At 38.7% G+C, this 26,255-nt stretch overlaps 1 protein-coding gene across 2 annotated transcripts in view; it reads right to left on the bottom strand.

Moving 5' to 3' along the window:
• Positions 1-397: 397 nt before the first annotated feature.
• LOC126457584 (endonuclease III-like protein 1) overlaps positions 398-26,255 on the bottom strand; it is a 35,797-nt gene continuing 9,939 nt past the window's right edge. For both annotated transcript variants that reach the window (XM_050094015.1, XM_050094014.1), the window contains 2 exons: positions 25,778-25,937; positions 398-973 (listed from right to left, as the gene is read on the bottom strand). In XM_050094015.1, the coding sequence (XP_049949972.1) occupies positions 729-973; positions 25,778-25,937 (405 nt within the window). In that variant the 3' untranslated portion in view covers positions 398-728. The remainder of the gene's footprint in view (positions 974-25,777; positions 25,938-26,255) is intronic.

Raw genomic sequence — 26,255 nt, 5'->3', positions numbered from 1 at the left:
ATTTTTCTTATTTTTTCATAGTTCCATACAACTTCTTCCTGTTTTCTCGATTGATCTGTGTTCAGTTTTTCATGGCCTATCCCTGTGCCAACTTATAACTAAATCTGAGGGGGGTGCGATGGGGAGGTTTCCTTGTGAGCAGTCACTACTGTCCTGAATGGTTGCATACTTCAAAATTGAAAGTTTTTGATTTGTACTCTCAAAAGCCTGCTTTTCTGTACTGTATACTAGTCAGTTGCAGGTATATAGTAGTGATTCCTTATTTTTGTTTATTGTTCAAAAGTTTATATTGTAATTTATAATAGTTCTTTAGTTTTGTATCTTAGGCCCCATGTAATGTGAGCCCAGCAGTTTTAACTTCTTTGATTATCTTATTAATCACAATGAACTGACACTGTTTTCCATAAAAAAACATATAGCTTTATTGAAATATTGTAACACTCACAGGGTTCTCCATAAGTGATACAAAAAAAGTCACTACAAATCTAAAAGTATTCAAAAAATAAAGAAGCTGCTCAAGACATCTCTCACATTAAATGTCAATAGAAATGCCCACACGATCGGTGTGATAATAGAGAGAAGAAATGCAGATATGTTAATAAGTACAGCTATTTCATTACTGTTTTCACTCTAAAGTGTTTTAAAATCCATTCACACACATTTCACATTTAATTATATTGCTAATGCTGAACAGATTACTCAGAGATCACACCTTTGATGTGTGCATTTCATTTTTTTGTTTTGGTCTGCGTGCGCCCAAAGGGACACAACTGCTGATTTAGACAGCTGGAACACTGTGGTTTTACTGGTAGACATATCTGCTGTCCAAATCCAACCAACAGGTGATTAACTTCTGTCCACAGATCTCGAGGCAGCCAGGATTCCAAAGCAACACGAGTCTCTTCTGGTGTTTTTGTTGGTTTCCTCACCCAGCCAATGCGATTTGATATCCGGTGCACATGTGTATCAACACCTGTCAAAACAAATGATGTATTTCATTACTCAGCTTCAACATAACATAACATTGTGGTCATTTTAACTGATTCAATTGTGGGTTATTGAAGAAACAATGTATTTTGTGTTAACTAAACAAAACACTTTTTTGGCTTGTTGCATAAAACTTTATAATTTTTGCACAACCTAGGTTTTGGGTTGTCTCATTTTTCATTACACAACTGAACACATGTCAACGTTTTATTCTGTTGCTTTTTGAGTTTGTAAAAAATATCTCTGATGACTATTTTGGAACAGTTACTACAGTCTTATGACATTCATTAAGATAACATTTACTTTAACTATACATTGGGATAGAGCTGTGTGTACAAGAATGGGTATTTGTATGATTACCTATTTATGAATGAGGGCACCAAGATTCCATTCTTAAGCAAAAGGTGTAATATTATATAAATAAGGTAAACAATTGAACATGAGTCTCATGTTATCAAATTTATCCTGTCTTAACAAGAAGAGAAGTTACTATCAAGAAGTTAAAATATGCTCGACATGATACCAAAATCCCAAGTGTTAGATCCTCTAAGAGCAGATCTAGACCCATCCCTTCAGAAAGATATAGCTGCAAATGTACACCGAACAGAGGAAATAAAGCAGGCACAATGACAACAACCACGAGTTCATAGTCATCAAGAAACTTAAAATTAGGGTTGAGGGCCATAACGTGATCATTACTACACAGATAAAGGATGGTCTTTAGTGCTGTTAAATAAAACAGATGATATAAATGAAGTGGAAGAAATTTTCTAGTCAGTTCACCTACTAAAACTACAGAAAGAAACAATTATCAAGCTAAGGAGTTACTAAATAGGTCTTCTAATTTTTTTTTCAGGAATATGATTGTAAGATTATTTTTCAAATGACTCCATCTACATGGGTCACCCAAACTCCACCAACCAGAAGTGCCAATATGACCAGTGGTATCTGCACTACAGGCACCAATCGACAACCTTATCCAAAGGATCAATATTATCATGAAGAAAAAAACTGAACTTCAAAGGTAAATATAGCATTTAGAACAGTTAAGATTTAGTAAACAATTTAGGATGTTAAGATTTGTATCACAATTATACCAAATACTACTGAGACACCTGCCTTCACATGGGTACTGCTAATATCTACAGTTGGATGGCTCGTCTGATGCGTTATTTTCTTCTACAGGCCACAGCATCAAGTTACAATTAAAAATTGGAAAACGACTTTATGAGAAGGTAACTGAATATTATTTCCAAATTCTAATAGAGATCATATTTGTATAGAGAGTAGAACAAAATTTGTTGCATTTAACTGCTGTGAGATGCCCGTATTCATGTTTTAACTGTGGCCTACCAAAACATTTATATGTATTTAAAGTATTTCTTTGGATACTACACTGATAACCTTTTCAGGATTAGGTGAGAAAATGAACATTTTATGATTTAATACCACAGGTGACAGGCCCATGTAAAATTGACCATGTGAAAGACACTGCATCCTTCGGTCAGTTCCAGAAATGTCCGGTGTCTCACTCTGTGCTTTGTTAATTATCATAACAAAGGCGAGTTTGATGGGGATCTGGAGCTGTTTGAACAGGAAAGGTAAGTCTGTGGGTATCGTTGGTATTATTGGTATAAAAACAGTTCGTACAATTCCACAGCCAGTGTGTGTAACTTGGATTTCTATGGACTACCATGATCCACTTACTCACTTAGGCTAACAAAAGATGTTCGTGGAAACTGAAAATGTGGTTTAGACCATTGTCAAATGTGGAATATCGCACTCTGAGTGCCTTTGTTTGGTGTATATGCAGACAGATGCAAAAGGAAGTCATTCAGCTTATTGGCAAGATGTAACAGCAAATGTGTGTCTCCACATGTTTATGATTTGGTGTTGCAATAATAATAATAATAATAATAATAATAATAATGAGAAGAGGAAAACATAGGTACACAAATTAAGATGATTTCTGACACAGCCAGCTCTGGGAAAAGGAAATTTAAGGATACTGCATTGGCTAAGAATCCTGGGAAATGAGGAATATCAGATCGGAGAGAGTGCTTTACAAGGGTAATGAGTGCATACAGAGACAACGGTAATCCTTTATTTCTGCTTTAGTAGATATGTCATTAACTGTCTTCTGAAGCTGGAGATGTTATTTAGTTGTCTAATGCAATGCAGAAGGTTGTTCCGTTGTCAGGTTCGCACTACTGAAGGACTAGGAGAAAGTAGCTGGATGAGGGAGTAGTTTAGAGAGGATTTTGCTCTAATGGGAGTGAATATTTTTGCTATGTTGTTCAGACAAGAGCATTAACTTCAAGCAGAGCTATGAGAGGCAGTCTTCATTGATAAGACAGTAAAGAAGACGGAGGGTATGGACATTCCTGCACTAGTCTGCAGAGGACCAGGATAGCTGTGCATATGATGGTGAAATGCGGTCAAAAAGTCGAACATCGCAGATATAATGAACACAGGCATTCATAACTATTTCCAGGCACTGTGAGCTTTCCTGAGAAGCCTTTTAGGATAACACTACTGCAATTAATAATTGGAAGTACAAGTCCAGAATGAAATTTTCACTCTACAGCAAAATGTGAGTAGATACGAATCTAACTGGACTAAGACTCGAACTCGGGACCTTTGCCTTTCGTGGTCAATTATAAGTGTTTGTATAAGTTTCTTTATCAGTTGAAGAGGGATGAGCTTTTAATATTTTTGTAGGGTATGGAGCATTGCTGATTCCTTCTTCCATGTTGCAGTTCTTGCTCAGTCCAATTTATCTTTTCGCCTATAATTACTCCTAGACTCGGTGGGATGATTTTGAAGCACTCAAGAATCTCACTGTAGAGGCTGTGATGGAAGATTCACAACAATATCATAATTTTACAAGAATGACTGTGATGGAGATGGAAAAAATACTCCTTAAAACTGGACCCACAATTTGCCAAGCAAGACATCATTATGCAAAAACCCATCAGCATGAAAGACAGACTGCTTGTGATACTAACATTTTTAGCTTCATGTATGTTTATTCTTTTTAATATTTTGTAAAGTAACAATTACGATGAAGTAACACTACACCAGATTTCATTTTGGTAGACATACTTGTTTAAAAGCCAAACAGGGCGAATATCTGGTAAATGAAGCATTTCAGAGCACTGTACTGTTTCTGCTGGGTAGACATGAATGCGAAATGTATAGATCACATGTTTTTATGATAAGTATTGTATGAGTAACTTGCGAGTTTTATCGAAGAACAATATATTATGCTACAATGTATGCCTATTCCATGGAATTAAGATTCTGTGTTTGAACTCTGATCTCTTTTGCCATTACTATTCTTCTTCTTGTCTTACGATCTGGACGTGAACCGTAAGGAGCATTTAACAAAGGATTATCCAGCTGTATCAGCCAATGTAAGTTATTAACAAAACTAAAAATAGAGTAGTTTGTGACCGAAAAATTATGTCCATGTTGAAATCATCTGTAATCCTAAACTTGCTTGTCTAGAGTAGACATGGGCCTTAACAGAAATTCTTCACTGTTAGGCACCATCTTAAAAATAATTAAGAACTTTCTTTTAGCTCATCGTCGAGATGTGCCGCCAGTTAAAAAACTAAACCTTTCTTTCAGATTCTACGAGCCTGGGGTCGCTGCAAATAATTTAATAAGATTCACTTTCAGATTTTCTCAAAGTCGTGAGATAACATTCCAGGCAGGAAGGCCTGGTCACAGGGTTCTAGTTCTGGTATAAGATTTCATTTGCAAAAGCTACACTTGGTATCTTATATTGGGAATCAAGACAACACCACAATTTTGAGTTATGGAATTTATTGTTGTACAGTGAACAGACTGGTGAAATATTCTCTGGTGCTATAAGCAAATGACTTTTAACTTGATGTAAACTAGGCATATATTGAGGAATATCTGTGGTGTTTTAATAGTTAAACGAATGAGTATTTACAATTCCATAACCCCTGAGAACTGAGCTAGTTTACTGAGTGCTTATACGCATCGGGCTAAATTAAACAACATATTACACAGTTAATAATATTCCTACATTAGTTATTTAGTTTTTATGCTGATCCATTACATTAATGTGTGTTTCTTTTTTATATAAGTCATGGCTCATATTCATTCTATTACATTACATGGATAGTAAAGAAAAAGAGTCACAACTATTTTTATTTTTATTACATTACATTGGCTCCGGTAGTAAGTGTTCTGCACTATGTGTAACTGAATGTTCAGGGACAATCATCATCACTACAGGACCTATGTTTTACATTCAAACAGTGCGCTGCACATACAACAGCAGCTGATTGCATTGAACACTTACTCATGGGGCCGAAATTGAAACTAGAACCCTCTGACCGAATTTAATTGTTGTCACTGATTAAATGTATGTACAAAAGCACATAGTGAATTGTAACTAATGAACAAAACGTTTCCGTTACATGTACCACATGCATGGGAATGACGACAAACTGACAGAGAAACTGAATGAGTGATTGCAGACCCACGCTGTTCACTACATCCAAAAGAGACTGTGATGTAAGGAATCAAATGAACACAAACAGGTTTCTAATTGAAGTTAGTTTGTACCACCTGACCACATGCAATTAATAACAAACTTTCAACATAGTGGCCTTGTAGTATTTTGATTGTGACCATTAGTATAGAAAGTGTTGTGCAGTTAGTATCTGATTTTTGTGTGATGGGACTGACATTAGCTAGCAACATGGTTATACCAAACACTAGACGTTACCGTGTAGACATAGAAAATTACAAGAGTGACAAACAGTTTGAGAATATTCCTGGATCGTTGGTGGGAGGAAATGTAATTACTGAGGCTGAACAAACCAGGACCCCACCGGATAATGTAGGATCACAGACTGATATTTGTCAACAGAATTTACAAGTACTGGGAGGACAAGAGACGGTCAGACCCACGAGCAAATTCAGCTGCAAGAGAGCAGACAAAAGTGAACGAACACAGGTAGAACTAGCGAATCCAAGCAATATGCTTGCAGTTCTGTTTCAGAGATTGGAATTAATGGAACAGCAGAGAAAAATAGAGCGCGAGGAAGATGTCCAACACCAGATGGCGTTTTTTGAAAAGATTGAGACTAACATAATCGCCAAAGTGGACGAGATGTTAGTCAAATGCGAACAAGCATTAATACAGAAACTTAATCATGCTTTAGATGACAGGGATCAACATATATTAGAAAATATTAACAAAGAATTAGAAAAGGTAGAGTTGGAAGTATCTGAAGTTAAGAAAAATTTGCAGGATTTACCCGACAAAGTAAATAATTTGGCTGGAGAGGTATCTGAGGTCAAAGAGGTCCAGGAATCTCTCGATACCAAGGTCAAGCAATTAACCAAGGGTATCGAGGAGATTTCTTTAAATACTGAACAAGAGGTAGAAGTGGAAGTGAAATTAGTAATGCTTGACCAAGTTAGACATAAGAGTCATGAAGGTACAACCATAAATCACGAACCTTTATGACCCAAGATTATAGAATAACCATTAAGTGACTGCAATAATAGAATCAAACTGTGTCACGCCTAGTTCAGGCAGCCGTAGTTCACGTAATGTGTAGCAGGGCGGAAACAATATGTCAAACCGAGATGTGTACAGAAATTCACCATAAAATAATGTGACCGTTAGTACAGGGCTATTACAAATGATTGAAGCGATTTCATAAATTCACTTTAGCTCCATTCATTGACATATGGTCACGACACACTACAGATACGTAGAAAAACTCATAAAGTTTTGTTCGGCTCAAGCCGCACTTCAGGTTTCTGCCGCCAGAGCGCTCGAGAGCGCAGTGAGACAAAATGGCGACAGGAGCCGAGAAAGCGTATGTCGTGCTTGAAATGCACTCACATCAGTCAGTCATAACAGTGCAACGACACTTCAGGACGAAGTTCAACAAAGATCCACCAACTGCTAACTCCATTTGGCGATGGTATGCGCAGTTTAAAGCTTCTGGATGCCTCTGTAAGGGGAAATCAACGGGTCGGCCTGCAGTGAGCAAAGAAACGGTTGAACGCGTGCGGGCAAGTTTCACGCGTAGCCCGCGGAAGTCGACGAATAAAGCAAGCAGGGAGCTAAACGTACCACAGCCGACGGTTTGGAAAATCTTACGGAAAAGGCTAAAGCAGAAGCCTTACCGTTTACAATTGCTACAAGCCCTGACACCCGATGACAAAATCAAACGCTTTGAATTTTCGGCGCGGTTGCTACAGCTCATGGAAGAGGATGCGTTCAGTGCGAAACTTGTTTTCAGTGATGAAGCGCCTTTTTTTCTTAATGGTGAAGTGAACAGACACAATGTGCCAGAACTGCGAGCTCGCATCAACGTTGCTTTCGAACTCATTGATGGGGACATGCTGCGCCGAGTGTGGGAGGAACTTGATTATCAGCTTGATGTCTGCCGAATCACTAAAGGGGCACATATCGAACATTTGTGAATGCCTAATAAAACTTTTTGAGTTTTTGTATGTGTGTGCAAAGCATTGTGAAAATATCTCAAATAATAAAGTTATTGTAGAGCTGTGAAATTGCTTCAATCATTTGTAATAACCCTGTACATATGCAGTGGATACATGTAGACATAATCTGGTGGTTGTTCGCAATGGAGTACCTACTCTTGCTACCCTAAAACAGGAAGAGTCATTGTTGAAACACAGATAATTTCAAGTATTTTCTGAAGAAAGGAGATCTGTTCATCTGGTAAAATTCATAAAGAGTTTTAAAAATGTGTTACCTGCATTGTGGCAGGAAAGGCAAAAGATACAGTTTGTTATCTCATATACTACTGGAGATGCCGCATTATGGGTATCAGAGGTTGCAGAGAACTTCAGTGAGTTCGAGCAATATTTTTTGGCCAGATAGCATACAACAGAGACGATGGAAACATGTATACAATCCTGAGATGTACAACTGCAAGCTAGGAACCCTCAGAAAATACTTTGAGAAGTATACAAACTGGTCAGAGCCGATTGCCACATGCGACGTGCTTATGATATTGAAATCCAAGTTGCCTATCGCAATACGTAGATAACTGGTACATGTACCCGACAATGACTTACAGACATTCATGTCGGTTGTGGATTCTTTGGATCTGATACAAGAGGACGAGTGACAACAAAATAATAACGGTGAGGAAATAAGTAATAACTACAAACATAGGAATAACGGTTATGGAAATCAAAACTGGAATAATAACTGGGGGACACAAATGTGGTGATTATAATTATGAGAAACCAAACGGACAGAAAGGAGGGAACGGAAATAGGGGGAATGGTATGTCGAGCGGTAATAGCTCTCCCAATAAGAATAATAACGATATGATGAAATAGGAAAAGGAAGAATGAGGAAAATTACGGAAGTAATATTCAGCCAAAAAGTAAGAAACAAGGAGGTAGCCAGTGGCGGCAAAATATGGCTGCTAACTGGTCGGCACTATCAAACTGACAGGGACAGGGAGCCCCGATCAATAATGTCGAAGCTATTCCTATGCTGGCGAATACTTCAACATTATCATGGGTTAATAACCCAGGCACCACACAAAATAATACGAACAGACAGTACAATATGCAGATAGTATAGGTTAACGGGGACAAACAGCTAACAAACTACAGGGGGTCGATGTAAGCCTTCGGCACTCAACAATTCAGAATGGAAGCGAAAGCAAATTAGAAAAAGGACAATAATCAGATTGCTATGCTGCGGTAGAATGATGGACAGGATTTGCAGAAGGAATTACTTACCGAACTTCATAAATGTTCTGACCCATAAACCAAGATTGTGCACGCTGCGGTACACATAAAAGTAAATGGCGCACCCACAAAAGTTTTAATTGACACAGGAGCGGCTGTCGGTGATGTCTGAAAGTTTCTTCAATTAATGAAAGGAAAAGACTGCCTATATTGCCGGTTCAAAATTGCAAAATTATGGGGGCAATAAAGGGAAAGTCACAAAATGTCAAAGCTCAGGTGCAGGCATGAATAGAAATAGGAAATGATGTGATATTATGCACGTTCCTTATTGTTAAGAACTTAGCTGCAACTTGCATCATGGGATGGGACATACTAAGGGAAGAAAACGCTATGATCGACATCGCCAGAGCTTGTGTTTCCTACAAACGCCTGCCAAAAATTTGCAATTACCATTGATTAAAACATTGGCAATATTGGTGAGGCACAACAGGTATTGTCAGTGTTTCGAACACATAGAGGTGGTACCCTTTTTACTTAATATACAGGATAATGTACCACTGAAGGCGTATTCTGAAATAAATGAACAGTATGATGATGAAACCGTTAAAATACATCAAGAGATTCAATTGAAGGTTAAGGAGTCAGAATATTTAATGGGGGAATAGCAGCATGAGCTTTCTCAATTGTTGAGTACATATGCAAGCACATTTTCGGAAAAAACCCGGAATAATTCAAGGATATGTACATGATATGCAGGTATATCCACACCAGACGTTCTGTCGTGCTTACTATTCAGTGCCGTGGAGTAAACGTAAAGATGTGTGGAAGAAAATAAACCGGAAATGGCAGATGACCTATACAGGGCCTTACAGAATAATGAGAATTCCGAATGAAGGATGCTATACTCTGGGGTATCCAGAATCAGGAAAAATACACGGGTTATACCCACACCATGGTTTGAAAATGTACCTATAGGGAAGGATAAATAGTTAAAAATAATATTTGTGCTTGAAATGTGTATAGTAAAATACTTTAGTGAATTAAAACTTTTTATATTCGTGTGTTGTAAAATAGTTTGTAGTTGTATAATAAGGATGATGATGTTTGGTTTGTGGGGCGCTCAACTCCACGGTTATCAGCATCCATACAAATTCCCAACTTTTTCTCAGCCCAATCTCGCCACTTTCATGAATGATGATGAAATGATGAGGACTACACAAACACTAAGTCATATCGAGGCAGGTGAAAATCCCTGACCCCGCCGGGAATCGAACGCGGGATCCCGTGCTCGGGAAGCGAAAACACGACCTTGAGACCACGAGCTGTAGACGTATAATAAGGAATGGCCTTAATAAGATCTTCAGTCTTAAGAGTGAACCTAATGCAGAAACAAAGTAGAAGTAGCAAGAAATGATCACATTAAAGATTTAACTAAGAGACAGCTTTCAATTTCATGTGTATATAGTAGGATAAGAATTCCATTTGTAATTTTTGTGTGATTAACTAGTTTGCGTAAATAGGAGAACAGTGATACAAGGATGTGACCAAGTACTCACAGGAGTGCATAGGATGTGCCAATATGTAGTTGTGACTATGGATTGATTGCTCAGAGTGTGAAAGTAAACAGGCATGTTTTAAATACTTAAGAACACTATTGAGATTTATGTAATGGTTTTGTTTCCTCCAGTAGTGGCCTTCAGCCATGTAATTGCATGCGACCAGGGGCCACTATTGAGAATTAACGGGACAGAAGCTCTTGTGTAGAGAAAGTAACTTCATGGCATAAAGTTTAGAGCTGCGATATATACAGGGTGGTCCATTGATCGTGACCGGGCCAAATATCTCACGAAATAAGTGTCAAACGAAAAAACTACAAAGAACGAAACTTGTCTAGCTTCAAGGGGGAAACCAGATGGCACTACGGTTGGCCCGCTAGATTGCGCTGCCATAGGTCAAACAGATATCAACTGCATTTTTTAAAAATAGGAACCCTCATTTTTTATTACATATTCGTGCAGTACGTAAATAAATATGAATGTTTTAGTTGGATAACTTTTTTCGCTTTTTGATAGATGGTGCTGTAATAGTCACAAACATATGGCCACAATTTTAGACGAGCTGTTGGTAACAGGTAGGTTTTTTAAATTAAAATACAGAGTGTAGATACATTCGAACATTTTATTTTGGTCGTTCCCACATGATACATGTACCTCTGTGAACTTATCATTTCTGAGAACACATGCTGTTACAGCGTGATCACCTGTAAATACCACATTAATGCAATAAATGCTCAAAATGATGTCTGTCAACCTCAATGCATTTGGCAATACGGGTAACGACATTTCTCTCAACAGTGAGTAGTTTGCCTTCTGTAATGTTCACACATGCACTGACGGTGCGCTGACACATGTTGTCAGGCGTTGTCGGTGGATCACGATAGCAAGTATCCTTCAACTTTCCCCACAGAAAGAAATCAAGGGACGTCAGATCTGGTGAACTTGCAGGCCATGGTATGGTGCTTCGACGACCAATCTATGTGTCATGAAATATGCTATTCAATACCGCTTCAACTGCATGCGAGCTATATGCCGGACATCCATCATGTTGCAAGTACATCGCCATTCTGTCATGCAGTGAAACATCTTGTAGTAACATCAGTAGAACATTACGTAGGAAATCAGCATACATTGCACCATTTAGATTGCCATCGATAAAATGGGGGCCAATTATCCTTCTCCCATAATGCCGCCTCATACATTAACCTGCCAAGGTCGCTGATGTTCCACTTGTCGCAGCCATCGTGGATTGTCCATTGCCCAATAGTGCATATTATGCGGTTCACGTTACTGCTGTTGGTGAAGGACGCTTCGTCGCTAAATAGAATGCATGGGGGGAGGGGGGGGGGGTGTTTGGGTGCGGGGATGCTAGGGCCGTTGAGCATGTTCCACATGTCCCCCGATCGGTCCACTGCTGTGACTGCCCCAGGTACTACCTGCAATGAGGTTGACCCCTCAGCCGTGGTCGAGTGGGAGATCATTCCAAAGTCTGGCAGGCAGTGAAAGACTTTCTGAGGGGCCAATCATAGGGCCTCCCCAGTTTGCTTGACGTACAGGTTTTTGGCGTTATCTGTGGCTGACGAAGTCTCTGAACCGGATGCAGTTGTCCACCCTGTTCCATAGGAAGCTCCTCAGCCCACAAGATCTGGGCATTCACAGAGGATGGGCTTGCTGGTAGTTGGGAGCTCCAACATTAGAAGTGTATTGGGCCCCTTAGGAACATGGCTCACAAGGAGGGGAAGGAAGCCAGTGCGAACTCGGTAGGCATACCTGGAGGAGTCGTTCCAGATGTGGAAAGGGTGCTTCCAGATGCCATGAAGAGTACACGGAGCAGCCAATTGCAGGTGGTGGCTCATGTTGATACCAATGACGTGTGTCACTTTGGATCGGAGGAGATTCTCTCTGGTTTCAGGCGGCTAGCGGAAATGGTGAAGACTGCCTGTCTTGCTTGCGAGATTAAGGCGGAGTTCACCATCTGCAGCATCGTCAATAGAACCAACTGTGGTCCTTTGGTGCAGAACTGAGTGGAGGGTCTGAATCAGAGGATCAGGCGGTTATGTGACTGTGTAGGTTGCAGATTCCTTGACTTGCGCCATCAGGTGGTGGGTTTCCGGGTTCCACTTAAGACGTCAGGAGTCCACCAAACACAGGAAGCGGCTACACGGGTAGTGGGGGCTGTGTGGAAGGGACTAGGTGGTTGTTCGGGTTAGGGGGTCTCAGGAAACCACAGAAAGGGGTTTCGTCTAAAAGAGGGCAGGTAAAACACAGTAAAGTAGTTGTAGAAACGATTGGTATTGTAGTTGCAAATTGTCGTAGAACCAGAGCTCCAAGCCCTAATAGAAAGCACTGAAGCTCAAATAGTTGTAGGTACAGAGAGCTGGCTAAAGCCGGAAATAAGTTTAGCTGAAATTTTTTCAAACGATCTAACAATGTTCAGAATGGATAGATTAAACACAGTCGATGGAGGAGTATTTATTGCTGTCAGAAGTAGTTTACCTTGTAGCGAAACTGCCAATCGGACTAAACTATTACTGACCCCCCCCCCCCCCAACCGCTAGAGTGTTTCACCGACCCCCCCCCCCCCCCCCCGACTCAAAAGGTATAGTTGCTGAACAGTTAAAAGAAAACTTGAGTCTCATTTCAAATAGGTAACCCAATCATACAATTATAGTCGGTGGTGACTTCAATCTACCCTCAATATGCTGGAAAAATTATATGTTTAAAGTCAGTGGTAACATCATCCAAAATTGTACTGAATGCTTTCTCAGAAAATTATTTTGAACAATTAGCACATGAGCCCACTCAAAGCGTAAATGGTTGCGAAATATACTTGACTTCTTAGCAACAAATAATACTGGACAAATAGGGAGTATCATGACGGTAACAGGGATTAGCAACCACAACACAGTTGCTGCTAGGCTGAATACCTTAACACACTCAACCATCAAAAAGAAACACCAAGTACATGTATTTAAAAAAGCTAATAAAAATACTATCAATGCCTTTTTAAGAAACAGTCTCCACTCCTTCCATTCCGATCATGTAAGCACAAAAAGATGTGGAATGATTTGAAATAGTATCGACAGCAATTGAGAGATATTTATACCACATAAATTTATAAGTGATGGTACTGATCCCCCATGGTACACACAATGGGTCAGATCGCTGTTGCAGAAGCAATAAAAAAAGCATGCCAAATTTAAAAGAAAGCAAAATCCCCAAAATTGGTAAAGTTTTGCAGAAGTTCGAAAGATAGCGCGTACTTCAATGAGAGAGGCTTATATTAATTTCCACAACAAAACTCTGTCTCAGAATCTGGCAGAAAACCCAAAGAGATTCTGGTCATACTTAAAGCACACCAGTGGCAAGACGCAATCAATACCTTCACTGCATGATAACAACGGTGAAGTCACTGATGACAGCGTCACAAAAGCAGAGTTATTAAACACGGTTTTCCGAAACTCCTTCACCAAAGAAGACAAAGTAAATATTCCTGAATTCCAATCAAGAACAACTGCCAAGATGAGAAACAAAAGTAGATATCCTTGGTGTAGAAAAGCAGCTTAAATCAGTTAATAGTGGCAATGCCTCCGGTCCAGATTGTATACCAGTCAGGTTCCTTTCAGAGTATGCTGATACAATAGCTCCATATTTAGCAATTATATACAACTGCTTGCACACAGATAGATCTGCACCTAAAGGCTGGAAAATTGCTCAAGTCACACAAACACCCACAAAGGGAAATAGGAGTACTCTGCTGAATTACAGGTCCATATCACTAACGTCAATTTGCAGTAGGGTTTTGGAACATATACTGTGTTTGAACATTATGAATTACCTCGAAGAAAATGATTTATTGACACACAGCACAGATTCAGAAAATAACATTCTTGTGAAACACAACTAGCTCTCTATACTCACGACGTAATGAGTGCTACCAACAGGGCATGTCAAATTGATTCCATATTTTTAGATTTCCAGAAGGCTTTCGACACCGTTCCTCACAAGCGTCTTCTAACGAAACTGAGTGCCTATGGAGTATCACCTCAGTTGTGCGACTGGATTCATGATTTCCTGTCAGAAAGGTCACAATTCGTTGTAACAGATGGAAAGTCATCAAGTAAAATTGTAGTAGTATCTGGCATTCTCCAAGGAAGTGTTATAATCCTCTGTTGTTCCTGATCTGTATTAACTAAATAGGAGACTCTCTTAGATTGTTTGCAGATGATGCTGTCATTTACCATCTCATAAAGTTATCAGATGACTAAAACGAATTGCAAAATCATTTAGATACGATATCTGTATGGTGCGAAAAGTGGAAATTGACCTGGAATAAAGAAAAGTGTGAAGTTGTTCACATGAGTACTATAAGGAATCCGCTAAATTTTGATTACGCGGTAAGTAACACAAACCTGAAGGCTTTAAATTCAACTAAATACTTAGGGATTACAATTACAAATAACCTAAATTGGAACGATCACATAGATAGTGTTGTGGGTAGAGCAAACCAAAGACTGCGATTCATTGGCAGAACACTTAAAAGGTGCAACAGGTCTACTAAAGAGATTGCTTACATCACGTTTGTCCACCTTATTATGCAGTACTACTGTTGTAGATGTGTACTTGTTTCTCTATGCTATAAAACTACTTTGTCCAATTCCTTTAACTGTGGATATTCCGGTAAATTTCCTCTGTGGAGATGTTAGAAACCGTAGCCATTTCAGCCAATCAACTTTGCTTCTTATCTAGGGTCCTGTAGTCCATTAACAATACATTTCATAATACTGGCCCTTTCTTGTACAAACTAATTAAATGTTAAACTTTGCCTGAGTCCACTTCCTGGAAGAATGCCAACAGCAGTAGATCAGGAAATGTTAAGAGTTGGAGATATGCAGTTTGAAAAAGTGAACACATTTAAGTAATCACAAACTCCTTTTTTAAACATAAGAACATTCACCGGTATACTTGGGAAGGCAGGGGAACCAGATCTGTCATTGACTATATAATAACAGATCAGGAATTCAGGAAGGCTGTAAGGGACACACGTGTATTCAGGGGATTCTTTGATGACACTGATCATTATTTAATCTGCAGCGAAATTGGTATTGTGAGGCCGAAAGTGCAGGAGGTCAGGTCCATATGTAGGAGGATAAGAGTGGAGAAACTTCAGGATAAGGAAATCAGGCACAAGTACATAACAATGACCTCAGAAAGGTATCAGTTACTTGAATGTAGTCAATTACAGTCATTGGAAAAGGAATGGACAAGGTAAAGGGACACAGTACTAGAAGAGGCTAAAGAATGTCTTGGAACAGTAGTGTGTAAAGGTAGGATGAAGCAAACAGCTTGGTGGAATGACACAGTCAAGGCAGCCTGTAAACGGAAAAAGAAGGCGTATCAAAAATGGTTACATACTAGAATTACATACTAGAACTCAGGTAGACAGAGAAAGTTATGGTGAAGAAAGAAACAAAGCCAAACAGATAATTGCAGCATCCAAGAAGAAATCTTGGGAAGACTTTGGAAACAGGTTGGAGACTGTGGGTCAAGCTGCTGGAAAAACCATTCTGGAGTGTAATTAGCAGTCTTCGAAAGGGAGGTAAGAAGGAAATGACAAGTATTTTGGACAGGTCAGGAAAACTGCTGGTGAATCCTGTGGATGCCTTGGGCAGATGGAGGGAATATTTTGAAGAGTTGCTCAATGTAAGTGAAAATACGATCAGTATGTTTCAGATTTTGATGTACAATGGGATAGGAATGAGGATGGAAATAGGATCACATTTGAGGAAGTGGTGAAAATGGTCAATAGATTGCAGTGCAATAAAGCAGCTGGGGTGGATGAAATTAAGTCCGAACTCATCAAATACAGTGGAATGTCAGGTCTTAAATGGCTACACAGGATAATTGAAATGGTCTGGGAGTCAGGACACGTTCCATCAGACTGGACAAAAGCAGTAATCACACCAACCTTTAAACATGGAAACAGAAAAGATTGTAACAACTACAGAGGTATCTCTTTAATCAGCGTTGTGGGTAAAATCTTCTCAGGTATTGTTGAAAGGAAAGTGCGAGTATTAGTTGAGGACCAATTGGATGAAAATCAGTGTGGGTTTAGGCCTCTTAGAGGTTGTCAGGACCAGATATTTAGCTTACGGCAAATAATGGAGAAGTGTTATGAATGAACAGGGAATTGTATCTATGCTTTATAGATCTAGAAAAGGCATATGACCGGGTTCCTAGGAGGAAGTTATTGTCTGTTCTACGAGATTATGGAATAGGAGGCAAACTTTTGCAAGCAATTAAAGGTCTTTACATGGATAGTCAGGCAGCAGTTAGAGTTGATAGTAAACTGAGTTCATGGTTCAGAGTAGTTTCAGGGGTAAGACAAGGCTGCAACCTGTCTCCACTGTTGTTCATATTATATATGGATCATATGTTGAAAACAATAGACTGGCTGGGTGAGATTAAGATGTGTGAACACAAAATAAGCAGTCTTGCATATGCGGATGACTTAGTTGTGATGGCAGATTCGATTGAAAGTTTGCACAGTAATATTTCAGAGCTAGATCAGAAATGTAAGGACTATGGTATGAAGATTAGCATCTCCAAAACGAAAGTAATGTCAGTGGGAAAGAGATATAAACGGATTGAGTGCCAAATAGGAGGAACAAAGTTAGAACAGGTGGACAGTTTCAAGTACTTAGGATGCATATTCTCACAGGATGGCAACATAGTGAAAGAACTGGAAGCGAGGTGTAGCAAAGCTAATGCAGTGAGTGCTCAGCTACGATCAACTCTCTTCTGCAAGAAGGAAGTCAGTACCAAGACTAAGTTATCTGTGCACCGTTCAATCTTTCGACCAACTTTGTTGTATGGGAGCGAAAGCTGGGTGGATTCAGGGTACCTTATCAATAAGGTTGAGGTAATGGATATGAAAGTAGCTAGGATGATTGCAGTAGTAGATGGGAACAATGGCAAGAGGGTGTCCACAATGAGGAAATCAAAGAAAAGCTGGGAGTGAACTCTATAGATGCAGCAGTCAGCGCGAACAGGCTTAGATGGTGGGGTCATGTTACACGCATGGGAGAAGCAAGGTTACCCAAGAGACTCATGGGTTCAGCAGTAGAGGGTAGGAGGCGGCACCAATGTTAGCACGGAATAGGGGATCATGGAGGAATTTTATAAAGGGGACTATGCTCCAGACTGAACGCTGAAAGGCATAATCAGTCTTAAATGATGATGATGATGATTTAAGTATCTAGGCATGGACATCACTTCAAGAAATGAGATTGAATCCGAACTGAAGATGAGATTACAGGCGGGAAATGCGTGCTACTCGCCACTGAATAGATTACTTTCATCACGGATATTAGCTAGGAATTTAAAGATTAGAATATACAAAACTATTATTCTACCAGTTATGCTGTATGGGTGTGAGACTTGGTCTCTCACTGTGCAAAATGAAAAGCCTTTTTGAGTATTTGAAAACAAAATTTTGAGGAAAATTTTTGGAGCAAAAAGGGATGACATTAGCGGAGAGTGGCGAAAACTGCGTAACGAAGAGGTTCACAAACTCTATTCAAGCCCTGACATAATCAGTATTATTAAATCACGTACGCTGCGATGGGCGGGTCACGTAGCTCGAATGGATGAGGGCAGGGCAGCGCGCAGAGTACTGGTAGGGCGCTTAGAGGGAAAATGTCCTGTGGGGAGACCAAGGCGTAGATGGGAGGACAATGTGAAGGCTGATTTGAGGAGCCTAGGTATTAAAGGTGAATGGAAGGAAATAGCCCAAGATAGGAACAGATGGAGAAAATACGTTGCTGTGGTAATGGACTCTCGAGTCCGGTATGACCAGTGAGTGCAGACACGGATAATGAGGAGTCAGTGCAAGCTTTAATTAATGCCAAGATGTGTGATCTAGATGTACCTGTGGGACTTGACACGGGTGCTTTGACAAATGTAATATCACAAGGTCTGCTTAGCGAGCTGCAAAGATGCAGAACTGTCGTATTCTGACTGCAGAGGGGAGCAAGTCAAAAGAATTTAAACTTCAGGCACGAATATCCACTACCATCAGCAATTTTTCTCTAACGTGTACCTTTCTGGTAGTGGAAAAACTTGTAGTAAACTGTCTTACTGGAATAGGTACCTTTAGACAATACAAAGTACAGATTGACATAGGGCAAGGAAAATGTTCTTTATAATGAATGAACAGAGGTTGTCAGTAAATTTACTTGAAACCAGCACAACTGACAATACACTCATACTGAGAACTGATATCAGAGTACAACTGTCATACCCAAATGTACTGTTTCTTGATACACAAAGAGGCGAGCAGCTGTCTGGAAAAGACACAAACCTGGACACTGTCCAAATCAAGATAAGTGGATCTGATTGTTTGTCAAAGGATCAGAAGGCAAGTTACAAGAAGTAATACTTCATCATGCACAAATATGTAGAAGATGCCCCAGGGTAATAAAACATTCTGCTTTTCTTCATATCTAATTACTTGGGCAAAAAGAGAAGCTGTGAGGATATAAATTGAAACGATGATAAATTGGAAAATCATACAACCCCCATATTGTAGCCCTATTTTTGCTGTCACCAAGCATGACAATAGCATCAGGCTTGTACTTGACACCTGAAGTATAAACAGAATCATTGTTCCTGTCAGGACACACCCTAACAACCTTAAAGAACAGTTACTGAAATTTCATAATGTTAAAAACCTCACTGTAGTTGATTTAAAGACGTTATATTGGCAAATAGTATTACATGAAGATAGTAGGAAGTACACAGCCTTTGTGTGAGGGGGCTGGAGCTCCGAATTTTGTGTTTTGCCATTGAACGTGAACACAGGCGTTTTCATTTCTGCATTGGACAAAGTTCTGGGACCAGAACTTCTCAGTAGAGTCACTCTCTATGTTGATGACCTATTAATATCTACTGCAACATGGGAAGAACATGTGAGGTTTTTGACAAAGGTGTTACACCGATCTGCAGAATATCGAAGGTGATCTAGGCAGTGCATGTACTTGCAGGAGTGCAGTTTTAAAATCATCTACATCAAGGGTAAACAAAACATAATCGCAGACTCCTTCTGAATGTTACCTCAAGGGGTTGATGAATTCTTAGAATTCAGAAAACAGAATTCTAAATTAGAGTTCTACTTATGCAGGAGAAAACACAAAAACCATATTATGTAGAGATGTGTAAGAGTTTAGAGCAACTGCAAGAGGAAGACCTGCGATGGAGAAAGCTAAGGTTGAAACTGCCTGAAAATAATGATTAGAATTTTAAGAAATTCTATATATGGGAGTCCTGTTTGATCAGCATACACCGAATCAAGAACAGGTGTGTGTGTGTGTGTGTGTGTGTGTGTGTGTGTGTGTGTGTGTGTGTTTTCATTTTGTACACTCACAATGTATGGAATCGCCATGGGTTTCTAAATGCACCAACAAGATAAATATGTACTATTTTCCCAACTCGCAAAGAAGATTTCTCCAAGTAATTTGGAAGTGCATTACTTTCCAAAAGATGAAGCAGTCAACAAGTCCAAGTTGACTGAGCTACATCGTACAGTGCCCACAGAATCTTTAAAAATTAATGTCCTTGAATGTTGCCGGACCATATCTGCAAGGGACGGGAGGTGTCAAATATGTTTTTGCCTTGTATGAAGTTTTCACAAAATATGTAAAGTTGTATGCAGTGTCGTCGGTAAGTGCAGGTTCTATTATCAGGAGGATTACAGAAGATTATCTCCTGAGAGTGGCAAAGCTGCAGATATTGTTAACGGACAATGCATCATAGTTTGTAGGCAATAGATGGAAGGAATTTACTAATACAAACAAGATAAAATATATATTTGTATTCACATTTCACCCCAAGGAGAGCACCCAATAGAAAGGATATTCAAAACGCATCTATGCACCTCAGAAGCACACGAAACGGGTGGAGTTGTCTCACCATTTCAACAAGTCATTAACAACTTACCACAAACTTCAACTGGTTTTACATCAACTGAATTGATGTTTAAAAGAGAAGTCAATGAGTGGGAAAAACCATTGCCCAAGATACCCAGGGGAGAGATGTCATTCAAAGAAAAAGTACGGCAGGCTTTGATTAATCTGGAGGAAATGCTGAACAAAGGAAAAAGTCATGCGACAAGAGATTAGGTCACACTGTACAATTTGAAGTAGCACGAGATGTATTACTACAAGTGCACTCTAAACCTACAGAATATGGGAAGCTCAATTGGAAATGGCAGCTTCTGTACACTGGGCCAATTGTAGTTCCTGAAATCCCACATCCAGGTGCATATAGATTAGCCTACCTTAACAGTGGAAAGCACAAGGGACTTTATCCACACAAGGACCTAAGAGAAGATGCACACTAAAACGATTGGACAAAGGTCAAATCTCACTTTAAACACTGTACAAGAACAAGTGCAAAATTTCAATATAATATGTATGTAACAGTTGTTGCTTCATTTTAAGAAAAAAATTTCCATTTTATTTATATGTTTCTACATGGAAGCAAAATAAGTTATAGTAATTTAAGATTCTGTTTAATGTCAAAAGGTTATGCGAAGCCTGAAAATCTAACACAATCGTAATGGTGCTGACTCATTCTACAAAATGTACTTTTCCCAAATATACTGTGATAATGCACTTGAGATGTAAACATGTGAAGCAACATTATGAGAGGGAAATGACGTGCAGGCATACTAGGAGCAAACACACAGGTCAGCACCCTCAGTGCATCCAAGAAACTGTTTAGTCAAACACGCCGCTTAGCATGCTGGATGCAACGCAAACTTGGCATATAGCTGCAAAATAAGATTTATTCTGGAGGCTTTGATATAAGTTAATTACTATTAAAATGAGGGAGTGTATACTATAAGGATAAAACTAATACAATATGGACGTTTAAAGAGGAAATTCACAGAGGAAGAAAGAATGACTAAGTACAGAAACATATCTACACACTACACTACTATTTACAGTGTATACAAATGTAAACTGAAGTTACATGTAAACAAATAAAACACTATAAGGAAAGTATCTATACACAACAAAAGAAAGAACATGTTGTAGGGAAGCAGCACAATGTGTAGGAGTATGGTCACATTCTGAATAAACTACGTAAGATAATGAGGTTGTACCCCTCTACAACAACACTTATTAACTGCACGTGTAATTGTAGTATACATGTGGAAGGACTGAAAAAGGTAAGTCAAAATGATAGACACACAATGAGTATTTGAGCTCTAATAACAGAATGATCGGTTTTGAGAACTAAAAAGGAGTTGACGTTACACATCTACATGTACCTTTTTACTTTAAAGATGTGTGTTTGTGTGGAGAAAAATGATACATTAGTTATTCATGGAGCGATTATGTTCTTAGTTTATAAAGTTGTTATTAAGTTTGTCTTCCAGGTAATGATGCGAGGACATGCCCTGGTAAATGCGGAAAGGAGAATTTAGGTAGTTTGTACAAAACAAAATGGGTCACACCGCAATATGAGTAATTATATGAATATAAACATGTGTACGAATGTGACAGTGTGAATGAATGTGTGTATATGAAGATATTACAGAATGCAGAATGTTGTTAAATTTGTGTTTAGGTCTAGTACTACCACAGCAGAAAGGGGTCAGACTGCATATTAGAAAGTGCAAGCTACTGATATGAGCACCAAATATGAGAATTCACGATACATTTACATGGGATCGCGACTTATCCGAATGTTCTTCTACAATATTTTCTTGGTATTGTCCTCATAGTGACATATTTAAGTATATTAATACACAACAGTGGTATCCTGAAAATATGGATATAAGTTAAATACACTGAATCACACTCACTACAGGTATTTTCAAACAAGTAATATTGATAACTTATGACCACTGCACTTTCAGAATTCTGCAATCAGTTCGGCAAACAAGAAGTACGTTGTTTCACAAAGATAGAAAGAAGTGTGTAGAAAGAGTTTACTCAATTATTCCATGGTGTGTAGACGATGGATTTCAGCAGCAGAAAAAAAAAGGCTTCTCTCCACCCCCTGCCACCATTCCTTGAAGATAAGTACATGCATTCCTAACAGACTTGAGAGAGGTGGGGCTAAGCGTAGCTATATTTGCTTGTATTGGTTAACGCTTATTGAAGATTTCTTCTCTTTCACTAGCAATCTGTATTGATAGGCACAGGAATCGGATGAAATGCGAGGACAGTGATTTATGCATATTATCAAACTGTATATATGTATATTGTTCTTTCAACCTTAAAATAGGAAAAAAAAAAAATATTCAGTGTATCGTAATACTACTGCATGAACTCAAGACATTAAGAGTTCCCTGCTCATGACAATTCTGTACGAGACAAGAAGCCTTTGAGTGCTTGGAGAAAATGTCACGTACTGTCTATTTAAAAAGTCATAAGATGATGATATATGCATCCTCAGGACAAAAACGAAATGTTAAAGGACATACAGTGGTACTGAAATGTTGTTTTCTGCACAAGTTATAAATGTTATACTGAATGTATACTTGAATATGTATAAATTGTACCCTGTATGTACAAATAGGCTTATGTATGCTTAGTTTAAATCAAGTGATACTGAACTGTAATGCTTATTTTGTGCATGTTATGTGACACCATATGTGTATTGACAAAACAGACATCAAGAGGAATTATTCAATTACCAGGTGTTTGGCATGTACTCTAAAAAGGTTATATTTACATGTGTTATAGTGACTGAAGGTGCAGGTGCTTACTATGAGCCAAACTTTTCGGTTCTTTTGTAGCGGCGAGGGACGCTAGACTTTGCCACAAGCGACCATATAAGGCGAAAATGTTTATGGACTTAACCTGAAACTTTGTGAGCTCTCAACATGATGCTGAATGTACAGACTGGCCTTGGACAATGAAATATGTTACGCATGGCATGGGTTCAGTATCACAGGTTGGAAACGTTGGACCTTTGAGTTGCAGCATTGGTAACTCATGTACTTGCCTATATACACTATCTTATGGAGCAGCTCTGACATTTTGATCACATGAAATTTGTTGTTATCTAAAAACTGTGAAAACAAACAGTACCACCTAGCCATGTTGCACCAACGGACTTACAAGCTGCATGCACAACAAACATTGCTTAATGTGTGTGAGCAAAGCCCTGCAAGAGGCGTGTAGCAGTTACTCTGCAATAATGGAGCTGCAGACTCTTATCTTTGAACATGTCCTTTGTTGCAATATAGACCTGGGTAATTAAACTTTCAGAATATGTAAATAAAACTGTAAAATAAAAGAACTGGCATGCCTAGTGTATACATTAAAGTAAGACTCGACATCAATAAAGGTATTATAAACCCCACCCAGGCCAAAGATACAATAAGAGTTATAACTGAAAACAGATTTTAATACATTATGATTGTATGTAGAAAGAGCACCACTACTGTATACTGTCATTCAGTAATAGTGGACCATGCCTGTATAAAGCAGGGGAGCAGTTGTATTGGAAATTATGATAGTTTACCTGTATTTCTGTATATTTTTATCCACTCATTCGCTAAGTAGTTTATGGCAAAGTTTAAAATGTGATAAGCCTGCAGCAATCAAGCCTGTGGAGCTAGCAAGAAAAGATGAACATTAATTTTCTTACATTTGTAAAAACTCTTATTGCATGTTTCATTGATCTTGTACTGTCCGTCTTTTCCCATCCATGACAGAGAGAGAATGTAAATTTCTCTTTAGCTCAACAATAATGTGAAAGACATTAATTCTGATAGTACGAAGTCAACTTCATTTACTAGTTCCTTATTTCAGCTGGTCTATCTACCTGGGTTACTGTTGTCTGAAATACTTCGGAGATGCAAGAAACTTGAGCAGAGCAAGCTGGAGGGTGTAACATTGTCTTCAATGAAGAAGAGGGGGTAAATAACTTCAACACTTGAAGAACTATCACCCAATAACCCAATATTATATGTAACACATTTTCCGTGTATACGAAAAATCATAAGTCTGACTGTCTGGAGGTGTGCGACACTGTGTGTAAATTAGCTGACACACTCTCCTGAACGAACTCACTATTGTAGCGCTTCTTGAGCAGTGTCAGCAAATTTCCATCATAATCATTATTCTTAAAATTATTAATTAATCAGTAGATGTAAATGCCATATTTGTGATGCTTGTACTTTGGACACCACATGCACACAAAGTATACTAATTAATTAATTGTTTTTACCATAATGTTAAAACAACATACGGGGGCACCAATGAGGACGCAATGCAGTGCTTTTATTTGACTTCGGCTCCTATACTATGCACATTCGTAGTCTCCACAAGCTGAATATTAGACCCATTTAGTATAAACCATTACATGCAATTATACTTTAACACACAAACATGCAACAGCATGCAGTAAGCATATGGTAATTTAGAATAAAGTACTGCGATATATTTGTTTCTCAGTTTAATTAAGTACATTTCACATTCCTGCAATTTTATTGCTAGAATGATTACCATGATTTTAAAAAAACTGTGAATGATTCACAAAAACTAACAGAGGCAATGAAACCAGGCAAAATCGCAGTGGATTAATGTGCTACATTTAATCATTATATTATTGTTGTACTTTATTCTCTGTTTTGACTATGCGTAACAGTTTTGAAAATTTATAATCAAGGATTTTAGATAGTAGTTTTTATCGTAAAATTATAATTGACATACCCAGGAACTGTATAATACTGTAACCAAACATGCAATTGGTTCTGTATCTTGTCACCTACTCCTACACTCTGTAAACCACTCTGAAGTGAATGACGAAGGGTACTTCCTATTGAACCAGTTATTAGAGCTTTTTACTGTTCCACACTCTTGTGGAACACTGGAACAGTGACTGCTTAAACACCTCTGTGCACGCTGTAATTGATCTAATCTTCTCTTTGTAATTCCTATGGGTGTGGTTGTAGGGGATTTTACTATACTCCTAGGTTCCTCACTTAAAGTTTGTTCTAGAAACTTTCTAAGTAGTCTTTCATGGGTTACTATGCATCCATCTTCAAGCGTCAGCGTCAGCCAGTTCAGTTCTTCCATCATCTTTATGACACTTTCCCACTGGACAGACATATCTGTGACCATTTGTGCAACCCTTCTTTGTATCCATTCAATACTCCTGTTAGGCCTATGTGGTACAGCCCCCCCCCCCCCCCCCCCCCAACATCTGAGCAAATCAGATATGTGACATAAGTGCTTGATAGCCAATCTCCTTCATAGGCTGACTGCATTTCCCTAGCATTTTAGTAGTCACCTGCTTTACCTAGGACTGAGACTATGTAATTGTTCCATTTCATATACCTATAAAATGTTACATCCTTGTATTTCTGTAAGTTGACCCATTTCAACTGTACCTCACTCACATAATCACTGTTGCATCACATAATAAACATGAAAAAAGGAAATGAGTAAAAAAGAAGCGGGACGAACACTCACCTATTCCGCTTACTACATTCCAAGCCACCTGCATGCAGAGATGTGCCATCTTAGGACCTACACCGGGAAGTTTGCAAAGACCTTCAACAGTATTTGGAATGTCACCTCCAAATTCATCTTTTAGTATTTGTGTAGTCTTCTTAATGTAATTAACCTTACTCTGTAACAACAAAAAAATCCATGTACAAACACAATTAAAAAACCTCATTGCAACACCAGACTTCATATAAAACATATATTAATGTAGACTGATTAATATTACAAAAGCACTTGGAAGCTACAACACAAATTAACTACTGCTGCAGAAAAGCAAAACATTCCCACATACAAAAAGTAGTACGACCAAGAATTCATCTTTCGCAGTATAAAATTAGCTTTGAAACAACTAATTTTATTGAAATAGCTATACATTAAGAGATCATTATAAATTAATGATGTTCTGTTCCACCTCCCCCTCCCATACTTCTGAATTCTCCTA

Source organism: Schistocerca serialis, chromosome 2 (genome assembly GCF_023864345.2).
Source record: "Schistocerca serialis cubense isolate TAMUIC-IGC-003099 chromosome 2, iqSchSeri2.2, whole genome shotgun sequence".
NCBI lineage: Eukaryota > Metazoa > Arthropoda > Insecta > Orthoptera > Acrididae > Schistocerca > Schistocerca serialis.
The sequence above is the reverse complement of the archived record's forward strand: the minus strand, read 5'-3'. Positions and strand labels throughout refer to the sequence as shown.